The 16,121-nt window shown below is 42.9% G+C and overlaps 1 protein-coding gene across 1 annotated transcript in view; it reads left to right on the top strand.

The window, feature by feature from the left end:
• LOC128366865 (furin-like protease kpc-1) overlaps positions 1 to 16,121 on the top strand; it is a 162,238-nt gene that overhangs the window by 129,207 nt on the left and 16,910 nt on the right. Inside the window, 3 exon segments of the mRNA XM_053327632.1 lie at positions 12,923 to 13,033; positions 13,358 to 13,451; positions 15,341 to 15,526. Coding sequence (XP_053183607.1) covers positions 12,923 to 13,033; positions 13,358 to 13,451; positions 15,341 to 15,526 — 391 coding nt within the window.

Raw genomic sequence — 16,121 nt, 5'->3', positions numbered from 1 at the left:
TCCTCATGATCAGGTGGTAATTTGTGGCCAGTTTGCGTGGATTGAGAATTTGACGACTCTGACGTAGAACACCTTTCAAGATGTAAAAGCCTGAGAACATAGAGGCGCAACACTGACACCCAAGTTTAAAAGACACAATGGTGAAGTGCGTGAGGTTTTAACACTTCACCAATCACCTTTTAGCCTCGTAACCATTGAGTATCCAGTATGGTGACAGCAAGGGTAAGAGAGTCACTGCACTGTACACCTACTGTAACAACACTATTATTACTCCATGCTCAACGAAAAACAGGCGATGTGACAGAGCGGTAAGAGACATGAAGGAGAAGTAACCCATTCACAGGACAGCAGGGAGCCTGATGGTGCTACCATGAGCTGTCAACACACTTTACTCAGCTGACTGTGTGTGTGCATGTGTGTGCATTGCAGAGAATATATATGAGTATCTCAGTGTGTGCATACATGTCGTATCTGTGCGTACAGTACCTGTGAGACCATGCATGAGCGTGTGCGTGTGTGTAATCGTATGTGTTTCTGTGTGCAAGTGAGACACTACCGATGTGTGTGTTCACTGATAAATCTGGGCACGTGTTAAAGAGACTAAAGTCAAAATTAAATCTTACTCCATCCCACTCATATGCATGTGTGTGTGTATGGTGTACGTATGTGGTGTTGGAGAAAGTGTTTCATTAATCGTGCTGCTTCATGCGCCCGTCTGCAGCCTTAGTACAGTATAGCAGCCAGTCTGGTGCAGGGATGAGGTGGGAATCTCACGACGGTTCAGCCCAGGACTCTGCCTCCTTCTTCATATGGCCACAGAAAGCCTCCGCCTCCTGCCCAGGCCCATGCCAGTGTGAAAAGCAATTGTGTGGAATGTGTAGGAATTAAGTGTCCCATCATTCAACGCAGACATGCAATTAAAAGAGCTGCAGCCGTCACTTGCAATAGACATCGCCTTGTCATGTCACTATAACTCAACACAGCCGATGCCTGCCATTTATTTATTTTTTTCGCTCTTAAGAGAGAGGAGTAAGTAAAGACGGATACACGCGCTTAAGTGGCTCATTCACTTCCTGTCTCCCATTCTCTGCACACGCTCAATTACAAAAACATTTACAAAGATAAACATTTAATTTTTGAGTTTAACTTAATACAAAACTCATCTGTCCATATGTAGTTTGAAAGATTTATTGGTGGCTGTACTCATGCCTCCTGTCCATATTGATCTTTTCCTAGAGAGAATACACAGGAAGAGATTGGGGACAGAGTCCACAGTCCTTGTTCTATTACAGAAATGTTCTCAGTCACACTACCAAAGCTTCAGCAGTTGTTTTATGTCTAAAATGCAATCTCTGTGCAACAAAATCCCTCCACTGAGGCTCACCAAGGAAACAGCCCAGGAAAAAAATAAAGAAATTGCACTAAAATGTAGAAAAAAGTGTTTTAAGCATGACGACTCATTTAATTTAGTCATTTTTAACAAGTGAATATAAGTATATGTGTACTGTAAGATGGAAATAGTTTATCTTGTTTCCATCACAGATGCCATGAGGGTGGGAAACAAGCTGGTAAATACTTTGTTATATTCACACTAAAGTACCTTGTTTGTAAATGTCCCAGATATTCAATGAATTCCCTCTGTGGACTACAACTCAAATAAAGCCCTGTTATTGCAGTAGTTGCAGGGCCAATGGGAGCTATCCTGTATCCTTTTTGGGTTGTCTCCACTTTTCACCTGCTTACTTTGTGTTTACTCAGTCTCACAGTCCTCCTGCAAGTGGACCGAGCTGTGGTTAGTTTGTGGTTGGAATGAAACATGAAGTAACCACAGTAAATACAATGATACCTGATTCATATTCACTTAATAACAAGATTGATCCCCTATTATACTGTAGTACAGGATGTACATACTCCTGTGAGTTCTAGTGAGCCTTTTTTGGCGTATATGACAGATTTCAAGGTATTTGGTCAAGAAGGTAAATAACCTACAAGCACGAGATAATATTCAAATATGTGTTACTATACCATAAAGTATGACACTCACAGGATGACAGGCCAACAAAGAGTGGAATTTTACTCTGAACATTACAACTTTCTAAGATACAAACTTTATTAATCTATTTCATACTGCTGAAGCTTCATATTAGCTCCAGCTGAACTTTAAAACACATTTTAACAGAGTGAGGAGGACTGTGGATTTTGTCCCACATCTCTTACACTAGAGTTACCCCTCTGTAGGAAGAGATCACTTCAGGGCCAGTATGGAATGAAGGAATGAGTACAGTCACCAGTAACTCTTACAGTGTACAGTACATACAGTGTGAGCATGTGAGTGTTGTTTCTAGACAGGCTTGAAACATTTTTTAACCTATCCACATTTGTATTTAACCGTGGCACACATATAAATTATGAACATCAGTACAAGCTGTACATTAGAAGGCGAGAGAAAGCAATTATTAAAATGTTGGCATTCAAAGAGAATGAAGGTCATGCAAATCATATGAAAATGACAGATGTTTATAAGTAAAGTGGCTTGATTTCTGCTGCTGTAATTACTGTACATTTCCACTGAGTACACAGTAAAGTTTGAACTGACTGCTGAAAGTCTCTTGGCAAGTGTATTATAATACACGTTGTATTTTAACACATTGTAATGCTTCAGTTTATCATAGCTGTCAAGTTACTCAAATGTGATTGAGAGTCATTTTTGCTAATTGGCCAAGAGAGAATCATTCTAAAAAGCAAAAATACATTACAAAACCACATGATGATAAAACTCCAAAATAACAACATCAGACCCAGGTGATCTTCATACTATAAACTGAACCTCACAATCAAACCTTTGCACAGCTTTACTGAAACGATATTGAGATAACACTCTATAATATGCACACACAGAAGTATCTTAGTGTTCATCTCTGTTGTATTTCCTCTAGTTTGTCTCTATCTCGTCTGGTAGCTTATATCAGTCGGTTCACAGAGCTAAGCTTGAGTGGGCTACAGTGTAAATATCCCAGACCTATTATTACCAACAAAATGTTCCTAGCCGTTGTCAAGCCACTAAGTACAAAATGGTGAATTGCAGACACGAAGAGAGATAATTGCCACTCACGCTGGAAATTTGGCAAGCGCCTTCCCCACGAGACTCGGATGAAATGGTGCTTCAACCCCCGAAACTGTCATTCTTAATGAAATGGTAATTACAAACCCAGCGGAACAGCTGAGGGGCCTGCCGGGGCCCACAGAGCCCAACTACCAGAATAAACCTGCTACAACAACCTGCAGAGAAGAGAGAGAGAGAGAGAGGGAGGGTGGCAGGAAGGAGGAGGGAGGGGAGGAAGACGATATAAAGCAGCAGAGAGGCTCAGGTAGGCGGTAATACCAGGAATCTGAGAGTTATTTCAATTGTGAAATGTAATACACACTCCAGGTTGGAGTGTGCTGTACACTGGGACCCTCATCAATAACGCCAGCAGTGTGGAAAGCGGGAGGGGAGGTTGGTTAAAAGCGCCCACACAGTCTGGGTAATTGATTGCTTTGTAAGTGAACGTGTCTTTAACCTTTGGGAGGTCAGGCCCAGTCGGACACCATCAGTCCTGCCTGGGGTTGAACTGCTTCCAGCCGTTTGTCTTCCGCTGCTCCCTCGTCTCAGGGCCGATTTGTCAAGCATGAGATGTTTTGGGTGTTTAGATTACAGGCGAGATGGGAAAACAAAGGCAAAATGCCACCCCAAACAAAAGGCCTGAGCCTGGATCTCGCACTGATCTGCAGACCGGGCAGGAGGCCAGCTACCTGGGGTGCTGAAACTGAAAGAGGGAGAAGGCGAAGGGGTGTGTGTGTATGTGTGTGTGTGTGGGGGGGGTGCTTTACTGAAACAGAGCCACAATGAAGCCCCCCGAAACACAGCCACTGTGGAGCTTGAACCGTAGCCAGAATGGAGGCTGAACGGGAGCCAATGTGAGAATTGAACAACAGCCAGAACGGTGACATGAGATAGAGCCGGAATAGCGCCTTGAGACCCAGCCAAAATGGCAGCCAGAGACTCAGGGGGATATGAGGGAGCTTGGAGCGGCTAACTGTTTTCTTCACGGCAATACTCCTCATCACTGGAGATTTTAAAGTGTCCCTTTGCCACCCTCCCAGGTACTTAGGTCTGTCTGTCTGTCAGGCTGTTAGAGAGTGACTAAAGATGATTTATCTCTTAGATTATCAGGGCCAGTAGCTGTGCCGTCGCTCATATGATGCCCTGGAGAGACAGGTCACAAACAGCTAACACCTTCTAGGACTGATACTCTGACAACTCTGTCTTTCTTAGAAGGAATATCTCCACGACAGAGCCATTTATAGCTGGCCTGCGGCTTTTAACACTTTGACAGGAGAAAGTCAAACTCACATGTCGTTAGGCTCACGTGCGGATTGTGACTTTGTGTTTATTTTCGGGCGTGATATTTCGTCACTCTAAGGTAAAGGCAGGTTGTTCTTGCATGATTGTGTCAGTGTGTTTTTTAAATGTATGAACAAGTGAGTGCGTGCACATGCATGAATGTGTGTGTACATATACGTGTTTGTGTCAAAGCACAAGGTGCCGTGTGTCTGCCACTTCCATCTGCTCTTCTATTACCATAGACGTGATGTACCTGCCACTTCTCTCCTCAGCTGAGGTGTGTATGTGTGTGTGTGTGTGTGTGTTGTATTCTCCAATCCTGTTGTTAGATCTGACAGCCACTAACACAGACTCGTGGTGAAAAAGAGAGAAAAAAATACTCTCAAGTTCCAGATCCCACCCTGAGTCTGACAGACAAACTGTCTGGGACTGTAGAGAAGCTGCACTCATCTCTTACCGTACACTCTTCAACTCACTCCTCTGCCAGGATTCAAGCAGCCAAGAAGTGTATTTTGACACCATTCTCTTAAATGGAGCATATTCTCAATACAGTATCATACATTGTTTTGTTCTGGCTCATTTATATTTGCATGCTCCATTAGGCAATTAAGTGATCATTTCCTCTCTTAAAAGACTGTTTTACAATCTGTTTAAAATGCAGTTGTTACATCACCACTAGGGCTGAGTGTCATTTGAAATTTTCCAAGCCAAACATCACATTTTTTGACACATGTAAAGATGTAAGTCTATAAAATCCTGGTTTTTCATTTAACAAAAGATGCTTCAATTCTAAAAACTTTGATGTATAATCACAAGCAGCTGTACTGAAGAAGAACTTTCTCTAAATGAAATCAGTCAAAAACTGGTGAAATAGCCTTTAAATCAGGACATATGAAGTAAAGAAATCCTGCTCCTTTTTAACAACATAGAACCAGGAACTAGAGAGCCACAGGAACAATGGATTCAAAAACAACAGTGACCATTTTTGTTGTTCTCTGCATTTAGGGTTGTGCACCCCTGACAGAGTTCCTAAAATGGTTTCTGAGTTGAAACAGACGAAATCGAAACACACCCATTTCAGTCGAAACCAAAAAAGTATTTAGTTTAATACCCAGCCCAACTGTCATCACAAAAAATGAGACGAAACTGTGCAATTGTAAGATACCTACGACCTTTATGAGCATCAAGCCAAAACAACCTAAAGTTTTGAGTGGGAAGGAGAAATCAGACGTGTCAGAATTTCCTCTTATTTATCACTGTAAATAAAAGCAGTATAAATATTGTTTGAAAAATATGACCAGATCAGCCAGGTTTGTTCGCATTTGTGAATTGACTTCAGATCAATAACCTCGCAACTCTGTCAGCTCTGTAAATCTAGATGAATATGTAGCTCACTAGTGTGTGTGTGCTCGAGCAAGTTGTGTGTATGTATGTGTGTGTGTGCATGCGTGTCTGTGTGGCTGTGTGTGTGCGTGAAAAGAGAGCATATGTTTGTTTGTTTTTATGATGGTGCGCAGATGTGAGAGATATGGAATAACTATACGTGTGTGTGTGTGTGTGTGTGTGTGTGTGTGTGTGTGTGTGTGTGTGTGTGAAACGATAGTGCATGTACACCTAATGCATTCTGGCATGCTATTTCCATTTCATGCAAGGCCATAGATCGTCCGAGGGCAGTGGGTACCCCTCTCTCTCTCTCTCTCCTCTCTTTCTGTCTTTCTTTCTTTCTTTCTTTCTTTTTCTCTCTCTCTCTCTCTCTCTCTCTCTCTCCCTCAGTCTCCCTGGTGGGGATATAAAAACTGGCCTTGCATCTCTGCCCCAGCCAGATAGATTAATTAATTATCCAGACCTCCTCTTTTTTCATTGCTGAGCCAATTACTCTGTGGTTGAGCCTGTGGTCTATATACTGTATATGTGTTCTGGTAGAGAGAACGTATGTGTGTGTGTGTGTGTGTGCGTGTGCCTGCGTGCACAGGGTAATTAAAGATATAGCTCATCCACAGACTAACAATCTCACTATCAATTAATATCAGGGTACCTGTGCAATGATATTGTTTCCTGTGAACGGAGAGCAGATCTATGTGTGGGTAATTGTTGGCTAATTGAGAGGAAGTGGAGGCTCTTTGTGTGTGTGTGTGTGTGTGTGTGTGTGTGTGTGTGTGTGTGTGTGTGTGAGAAGGAGACAAGAAGAGAAATAAAGTCCTCATGTTGATTAGGATTCTTAATTAGCAGAAGGATGAAAGTGTGAAGTCAGTGTAGGCCAGTGATTCGCTGTTGACCCTTGACTCAAATCTTGATTGGTTAAGCAGACATGATAGGTCTGTCAAAGCAAATTGACGGCACCACTATTTTTAACTTTTAGCTCCTCTCCTTATTCCTTATCATCTTCTCCTTTTTTGAACTTTTTCTTTTCTTTTTTTCTCTCTGCGTGGAATACGGCTCAACTGAAGCGCTTCCTGTCCCTCTCAAAGCCCGTAGTATTGTAATAATGCTCCAGTTGTACACAGAGAGGCAGACTGTTGATGGTAATTGTGTGTTTGTGTGGATGTGCGTTTGATTGATGGGTCAGCAGATAAAGCGGGGCTGAATGCGCCGAGTGTTTGTGTGTGTTTGTGCGTGACATACACCGACTCGCCCTGAGGGACGGGGGGGGGAAACGGAGCGCTGCACCTCCTGCAGGGGGTGCCGTGTCTCCCGGCAGGGGGGTGCAGCAGACAAACAGAGGGGTGCCTGTACACACCCCCTCCACCCAAAGCCCTCCACACACACATGAACACGCACCACAACACTCCACCCTACTGCGCTACAAGAAGGGTGGGGGGTTGTAGGGACCCTGAGCTCTTCTAAACCTCCACTAATGCATAATTCATGTACAAGAAGCAATTTTGATATTTCGCTGGCTGTTGAAGCGGGGGGGGCTGAAGAAATTCCAAAATCAAGTTCCACAACACACTGCACACTCAACTTTTTTTTTTTGCCTTGTTCAGAGTTATGTTATATTGCTACAGACAGAGAGTTGTGGGTAAGTCTGCTCTGGTCTACAGCCACATCAACAGGTTCAAAATAATAATAAATAGATAATAAATACATTCATATACACCCAGAATATTAGGAAAGACATTGGAATTAATGTAATCTGAGTCAATTCCACATACACTGTCCTGCATCAATTGTACATTAATCCACGGTTGGAAATAGTCCCCATAAATATAAATTAAATAGTTTTAAATGTTCTTATGGCTCAGGGAGTGCTATCTAAATTTCCTTTTATTGTTGTCTGGCCCTCTATATAATGACAATAAAGCTACTACTACTTTGGTTTGGTTCCAGGTTTGAAGTTAGCCTCAAACTACAGTGCCCCCGCTGTTATAGAAATGACTGAGCCTTTCGTACAAATGCAACTATATATTTAACTGTATATTTAGTAAAGATTCCTGTCTTTATTAGGAGCCATTGGGCTTGGATCTGACATGTAAAAGAAGTAGAATCACATCATCTTTCGTATAGTACGTAGAATAAGGAACCTTTGGTCCAATAAACACATACTAACAGACGTTGTTCTTGATAGTTACATTCTTGTTCGCCGTATCACATTTAGTGATATGGCATCAAAAACTAGTCCCTTTTGAAGAGGCAAACAAAGGCTTCTGGTTCACTGTTTGCTTTGTCCAGAGTGAAAGGAAAGCACTCGGGACCAGGGAGGGAATCTTTTGCCAAGCCTGTAGCACAGCTCTTAGTCAGTCCTTTCCCCCTTCTCTCTCTCTCCCTCTCTCTCTTTCTCTCTTTCTCCCTCTTCCTCTCTCTCTCTCTCTCTCCCTCTTTCCCCACAAGGGCAGAGACATCTAAAAGGACTGTACCTTGGTGTGCGTCCAACAAAAGCTCTCTGCTGAATTTCATCCTCTTTTGAATTTGTGTTTGAATAACACTCAAGCTACAAATCAAAATATGTTGGACACTGAGAGTGAGGTCATGGGGTATAGATCATTGTGGCTTCCAGAGAAGTCTCCTTGTTGTAAGAGAAGGGGACGGGTGGCTGCTACTTTGACTGATGGCTGTAGAGACAGAGAGGGCTGTTTGGTGCCCATTCTCCTGAGACTAACTCCATGCCTGTGCCAAACCCCTCATTTTCCTCCCCGCAATATATTTCATTAAACTTGTAACTCTTTGCAAGGTAATTCACTTGACATTTTGAGACTGCTTTGAAGGCTTCTGAGTGTTTCCCTCTCTGTAATTTTAAGTCAGACAGATATTTACCTAATACAGCCTAAAAATATACTCCAAAAAATTGTCACTGTAAAAAAAAAAAAAAGCACACATCCAGAACAGTTAAATGGATGAAACTGTACAACACAAAGCTGAGCAGTGCAGCACAGCATTTCATGGTTACAGCCGCGCAGGTCCCAGTGGCGCAGATATAATTAAGACCTCTTCTTAATTACTTAATAAGCCTAATTAGTAACATTTCTGAGCTGCAGATTTGGCTGGAAGAGCGATGGAAATCAGAAGAATGTTAAGTCTATTTGTTATTTCATTTAAATCCTAATGTTAATGAAATTAGTGCATCATGATATAACAGAAACAAACCACGCTGGGATTGACCATAGGGCTAAAGCAGCTTGTTATGCTCCTGATAAACATTTAATTAAGCGCTGCAAAAGGAGGACAAAAAGGAAAATCATACAAAAACAAATGTAAATACAATTCTTTTTTTTTTGTGCGACAGTTGGCCGCTGTAGTCATTCGTCACCTTGATCAAATGTTTATTGTATCCACCCTCCGTACATTTCTCATTAGTTCATGGCCAGATGTGACGGAGAGGTGTGTGAAACTGACCGGGGGTCTGCCGTGTTGTCGTCAGGATAAGTAAGGCAAGCCCACCAATCATGCGCTGGAGCTGCTGCTGCATTCCTGGCCACTTAATTAGAAGTTGTTGGTACCACAGAAGGTGTCACCAACCTTTTCAGGCACTGAACAGATGGTGTCCCCTCTTTTTGAGGTCCTGCCAATGCCCACTCTGTGGCTCCTGGGAAAATGACCTAACTCACAGGCAGCTGCTTAGTGCGGCTTGAGTGATTCTTTACAGCCACTTCTACTGGGGGGGAACTTAGCAGGACGTACCACTGCAAACAAGGGGTGAAACCGTCGCATCTAGGTCCCTGGGCAGCTTCTGACTGAGGAACAAATATGTTTTGGTTGCAGCATAACAGTTGTTATAGCTGTGTTTTTAATGCCTTGTGCAAAGACAACGGAAAGGACCTCGACCCCGGAGATCTCGACGGCTCAGTGCTAGTTGGGTTTGTGTGCACCTTCCTCTGCTGCTGGCAGATGGTGTGAATATCAACAGAGAAAAGGACCTGGGAAGGCCCGCAGAACAAAAAGTGAAAAGGGTTCCTAGACAGTTACAAAGAGGCCCCATGGAGAGGTGGGGGGGTGTGGGGGGAGGGGGGAGTGGCCTTCGCCCTAATGGATAAAAAGAAGGAGGGAGTAGTAGCTTGCGAGGGTATTCGCCACCGAGGAGCGAGAGTGGATGGAGAAAATGCGAGGGCCGCCGATTCGATATGTGCGAAGGCGGGGGGTCGTGGGGTGGGGGGTTTAACATGCTTCGTGCTGCGTGGACAGAAGATCGACTGTCACTCCTTAGCCGGCTTGGCTCAACCTCCCTCCGACCACGCAGGAGGTGGAGAAAGAACAAGTCAGAAAATTGGACGACTGTGCCGTCTGACTAATTGCTTGATATGAATTACATTATGTGGGTTTCATCTTAAAGACATTTTAATCTTAAACAATGTCACAGTACACAATAGCTATGAAACAGGCTCGGCACACATTTCTATTTGGAGAAATCACAGAGCTCTTGCTGAATGTAGCAGTGTGTGTTATTCTCTCTGTTCCTTGCTACTGATGATGAGATCGCTGAAAAGGGTTAGGGAGTCTTCTTGGAAAGGGGCCCAGCTCAGCGGTGGCGTTTCATTGACATGGCAGGGGACATAAAATCTGTCATTTTCATCATGTTCTATCGTGGGTAAACCTGTTTCCTGCAGCTTTCTCTATCAGATATATGTCTGTGTAGGTTTATGGCCGTGGAGCAGGGGTAGGCCCGATCGATCTGCGGGAGCTATAGGATTTAATAGGTGCACAGCTCTCGCAAAGGGGCACGAGGTGGGGAGGGTATATTTAATCACTAAAAGGGAGCAGGGTGGCAAGCCCCGGTCACCAACAGTTTCTGTTTTATGAGAAGTCAGGGTATCAGTTTTCCACTCACTGTGAGAAATCTTTCCTGATCTATTATTGCTGCTGGGGTTTCGTTATACATCTCCATTTGAGGTCGCCGAATTAAAAACTAACCTCCAGTAAGCCCATATTCATGTGTGTGGTCAAAATGTCTCTTTGTGTTTTAATATGTTTATCTCAATAACTCGTTTATACATGAAAGAATCACAACACAGAATCTTGAACCTTATTTAATCGTGCAAATACTCTGTTGTACCAAATTTGCATTCATCCACAGCTGAAAATAGTCGCCAACAAATGCACAATTTATTCCTGGTTGATTAACATTTGCTAAAAGCTTCAGCATCCAGCTGTTTCGTGACATTTCTGAACCCTTTTAAAAATGGAATCATACATTTGTGACCTGTTTTTAAAGATTTACATCTTCTGCAGGAACCAATGGGCTTGGAGCTTAAAGCAACAGACAGTGTAGGGAATTCAGAAGGTACTAAGATACAGACACTAACACATTCCTGCTGCTAGTGTTTCCATGGGAAAACGTTGGACAACAAGAAAAAATGTTAACATCATTGCTTAAGTAACTAAGCATCCTCATGATCATTTGGTTTAATATGTATATTGTATTACTGCAAGGTCCTGCCTAGGGACCTCTTTTCCACATCACTCCTCCTCTCTCCTCACGCTGTCTCTCATCACTGTTAACTGTCAAAATAAAGGACGAAACTCCCCCCAGAAATCATTGAATGTACCATTCAGGATCAGTTTTTCTCTAATTGTTGCTTATTACTCATGAAATACTGATTGTGCTTCTTTCTCAGGCATGTAAATATCCTTCAAATGAAACAGAAAATGAAAAAAATGATTAGCTCCCAAATCATGTCTCCATTAAAGCCATAAACAGCGGGAAGGGGTCCCAGGTAGGTATTGCTTTGTCTGAATGGGTCACTAACTAAAAAGGCTAAAACCACTTATGTAGTATTGACCAGCATACTTGGAAACTGTGGAGCCAAATAATAGTTCTTTTTTTTTCTTTATTTGGATCCATGTCAGCCAATGCTTTGTAGTCTTTGCTTCTGCATTCAGCTGTTGTCAGCTGTGTTTTGCTCCAACTCTTCACAGCTTTCACAAACCCCCCCGACTGACCTTGAACTTGCAGCAGCGCACCTCAACCCCATACACCCGCCTGCCTAATGCTATTATGTTGGGTCCTACATGCTAAAAGTCATTGGTGGTGATAGTGGCTGATTAGATTGTGTCCATTGATCGCGCGGCGTGCTGTTAGGACGAGGACGGTGTGGGCTGCAGATCCTGCCTCTCCTCCTCAGACACACTGACAGTCTGAGACAGAGGAGATGGAGCCCCATGCAGGGCAGCAGATTGAGTTATTGATCAGCTCTCTCCTTTCTCCTCTCGCTGTCTCTCTCTCTGCTTCTCCGAGAGACCCCGTCATCAGGATAATGAATTTCACTTATTGCAGATTAACGGCATAAGGTCTGTATGGTAATAATGGCAGAAATTAGCTCTTTGTCACCCCCTCTGGATTTCCAAGAGAGGGAGGGGAGAATGAAGGTTGTTACAGCCCCGTTACTCTGTCTGAACACTGTGATTTTTAACAAAAGGGAACTGAAAGAGAAAGATTTGAGGAAGAATTAAGGCGAGACTTATGAGGACTGTGATTTCAGCCTCAGTGAAGCAGCAGAGGAGACGTCTGATGCAAGAAATTCTGGTTTTGATGGAGGAGAGTGAAGGAGAATTTGGAGAGGAAAAGAACACTGAATAACAGGCTGTACTGTGAAAAAAAAAGAGAGGGCAAAGAGGAAAGATGAGAGCGGATGATTCAAAAGAGACGTAAAGAGACTGCGAAGCAGGAGCCTTAAAGTGGAGGGGAGAGAGCGTGAGATCAGCAGCGGTCATACAGTCACCAGGCAGCGGCGCCGCTTAAGGGTCGGCCATTGTGTCTCCAGCACCCAGATTGGGGTGGTAAAGAATGAATAATGAGGCTTGATTACAGTCCGTGAGATGGCACATTGTTCAGAATCAATCCTTCAGGCAATTACAGGCGGCACAAACAGCAGCCCTCAGCCTCAGCCTGGACAGAGCGGGAAGCGATTGTGTCAGAGGACAACATCATCTTCGTCAATGACTTGTTGCCTCCTCGTGTCGGAGCCATTAGCACTTACTCTGCACCCGGAGCACAATCAGCCGCCCACGTAAAAGCCTCTCATCCACGTGTGTGAGGATAGGATATAAGCACCAACAGCATGCTCGAGCAGCTCATGTACACAAAGACATGTTCCTGTCTTGTTTCAGGTTTGGCTTTGGAGTGCTGGACGCTGGGCTGATGGTGCAGCAGGCCGCACATTTCAAGAGTGTCGCTCCACAGAGGAAGTGCACACAGGAAGTCACACTGTCTCCTGCCAGGTAACAAAACCCCTTTTTTCCAGCTTTATCGACTACATACAGCTTCTATAAGTTCTATTTCTTTTTTTTAAATTGTTTTCAGATTCTAGTTGCCTATATATACTAAATTCAGTCTTTCAGTTTTTCCTTGTTGTATCTCATTACTCTATCTGCCTCAACAAATTGGCTTCGCCTCAAAGATCAATAATCTTTCCTCTTATCTTCATCTATAATGTCACTGTTTTGTGTGTGTGTGTGTATGTGTGTGTGTGTGTGTGTGTGTTTAATGTCCATGTGAGAAATAGATTTGGCTACATTATGATATAATGATGTTTTATTGGTCAGGGTCCTTTCTTCAGGAGGCGTGGTCAGCATGAACATCCAATCAGAGGCCTGCCGTGGGACCCCTAACGAGATCAACAGCCTGGAGAAGGTTCAGGTTAGGCAGCAGTTTTTAAATCAAATCAAATATCATGAACATACAGCACATTGTTGAAAATCTATTCTTTTTTTCTTGGGAATAATAAGTAAGTTTTATTAGGTATGTGTTGAAACTGGAAGAAAGGTGGAAAAGTCAGTTTTCACCCATATTATAGATGATCATTTGTGTTGTGGTTCTACTGCACATCTGTTCTTACTCTTCCCATGTTTCCTTTTGCCCTTGACAAGTTACACATCAAGCAGACATTCATTCAACACTTAACTTCTGCCAACAGCCAGGGAAGCTTGAAGAGGTCATACAAATTGTTTCCAGTGTTCTGTGTCGTATGTTTTAACTGAGAATAAAAGAGATAAAAAGAAAAGATCATACTGTGACGAGTAATGCGTCAACTGTGTCATTTGCAGAAAATGGCAAAACTGTGTTATCTCGAGTGCAGGCACATACATGCAAATGTATTTATGTTTGACTGTGTCAGCAGGCATACGTACTGTACGTGTCTGTGTATGTGCACGTCTGAGTTTGTGCGAGTTATCTGTTTGTGAAAGTGTGTGTACTTGTGAAATAGCAAGGAGAGAGAGAGAGGGGGAGTGAGAGCGGGAGTGTGTCAGCATGTAAATTGAAAAGGCTTCATCTTTGCGGCTCTGCTCCCTGGCAGAAAGCGTGGGTCAGGCCATCGCTGCGAGGTGTGATTGATGGACGTGTTGCCTTGGCAACACGCCGTAAACAGGAGCGGGCTGTCAGTCTTTTTGCAGCTTGGCGGCTCTCTCCACGATGTGCCATTGTCACACCAGATGTGCTGCTTGTGATGAACAGGGACAGCGAGAGTGTTTACTGGGTGGGAATTGGGGGGGTAGGGTGGTACGTGTGCTTATTTAAATCATTTAGCTAATATTCCCTTCAGCCATCTTTGTCCATGTGTCCTATCTTTCTGCTCCATGCTACTTTTCATGTCTTCTTCTTTGGTGGCTGTACACAAATACTGATTGGATTTGGTTTTAACTCAGGGAAACACTGCATCACAATCTTTTTTCAAATTTACTCTGATTGGTCTAATCACTACATTGTGTCATAGATATTATAATCTTAGCAATGATGTAATCATATTCTTAAAATGTATACTGACTGGTCTAAAGAAGCATTTCTTCACAGTTGAAAGAATAGTTTTGGAAAAATGCTTATTAGTTTTCTTGCAGAGAATAAGCCCTTCATGTCTACATAGGGAGTGGGTCCTCCTCCACAGAGGCCACCATGTTGCATTGTCATGTTTCTACAGTAGCCCAGAAGGAACACATCAAACACTGGCTTTAGAGAGGGCCTTTTGTGTTTTTTGTGTTTTTTGTGAGTTTTGCGGTCACCGTAGATTCTCCTACACATTTGGAAGGTGAGAGTGAGGGATATTCAGTTGGTTGCAATCTGCAACCTCATTGCTAGATGCCACTACATTTTACACACTGGTCCTTAGTGTGTAAATTAGTCAACTTTAGAGATGCTGCCAAAGATTATCTTTTAGCTTTGGAAACTAGCTAGCTGTTTCCCTGTTTTTGCTGTCTTAATGCTAAGCTATCAGTTTTTGGCTGTAGTTTAATATTTACCATTCAGACATGAGAGTGGCACCATCTTCTCATCTCACTCTCAGCAAGAAAGCAAATAAAACAATTTTCAAAAATATCAGAACTATTTTTTTGAGATAAAAAATAATAATTCAAATCATAAATGAGTGAATTACATATATAAGATATATAAGAATACAGACCTTTGTTTCATTTCAGTTTGCCCTCTAACCCTCAATAAACAACCACATGGTGTTATACATGATGTTGTGCACCACAGTAATCCTTATTCACACCTACCTCTTTTTCCATTTCTTGCCACCTGTCTCTCACCAGGTGAGGGTGAGCATTAGCGCCATGTGTCGCGGTGACCTCTCCATAAGGTTGAAGTCTCCGGGCGGCACCAGATCACTTCTGTTGGACAAGCGGCCCAACGACGATTCCAAAGCTGGTTTTCAAAACTGGACCCTGATGACGGTGCACAGCTGGGGGGAGCAGCCACGAGGCGTCTGGACCCTTCAGGTGAGAAAGGAAAACTACCTAACAGCTGCCATAAGTTAACTTGTAGCAGCTTAACTTGTAGCCACACTAGCTGTACTACAGCTGTACTTTGTGTTGTACAGGAGTGCTAATTAGGGAATGTAAAAGATGAACATGGTAAATATTACACCTGCTACATCATATTAGTATTGTCACTGACTCATCATTTCCCAAAAGTAGATATTAAAATCTCAAATATCACACTAAAATCATTACACTCTGTTTTGCCTTTATATCATTCAAGATGGCCTCCAACACTGTCAACTTTATCAGAGTAGCTATAGCTCTTTTCTATTGCTTTTTTTGTCACCTGCATTTTTCAAGTTCTATCTAACTAAAGTGGAGTACAAAATATCCCAAAGAGGTAGCTTCTTGGAGCAGCTTATATACTAATTCTCACATGCTCTCCTGGAAACACTATTTCCCCATACCTTCTCTCATGATATAGAGATGATTTGCTCCGGTTCACATTGTCCTCTTCCAATAGCTGCGGTGTATAGAAGTTTAAAAATAGCACAGCACAGCACAGCTCAGCTCAGCTTGGTTCAGTTCATTTTGCCATAGCAATGTGAATCAT

The sequence above is a fragment of the Scomber japonicus genome, chromosome 10, assembly GCF_027409825.1.
Source record: "Scomber japonicus isolate fScoJap1 chromosome 10, fScoJap1.pri, whole genome shotgun sequence".
Classification (NCBI taxonomy): domain Eukaryota; kingdom Metazoa; phylum Chordata; class Actinopteri; order Scombriformes; family Scombridae; genus Scomber; species Scomber japonicus.
Note: the sequence above shows the minus strand (reverse complement) of the source record. Positions and strands in the feature narration are given on the sequence as shown.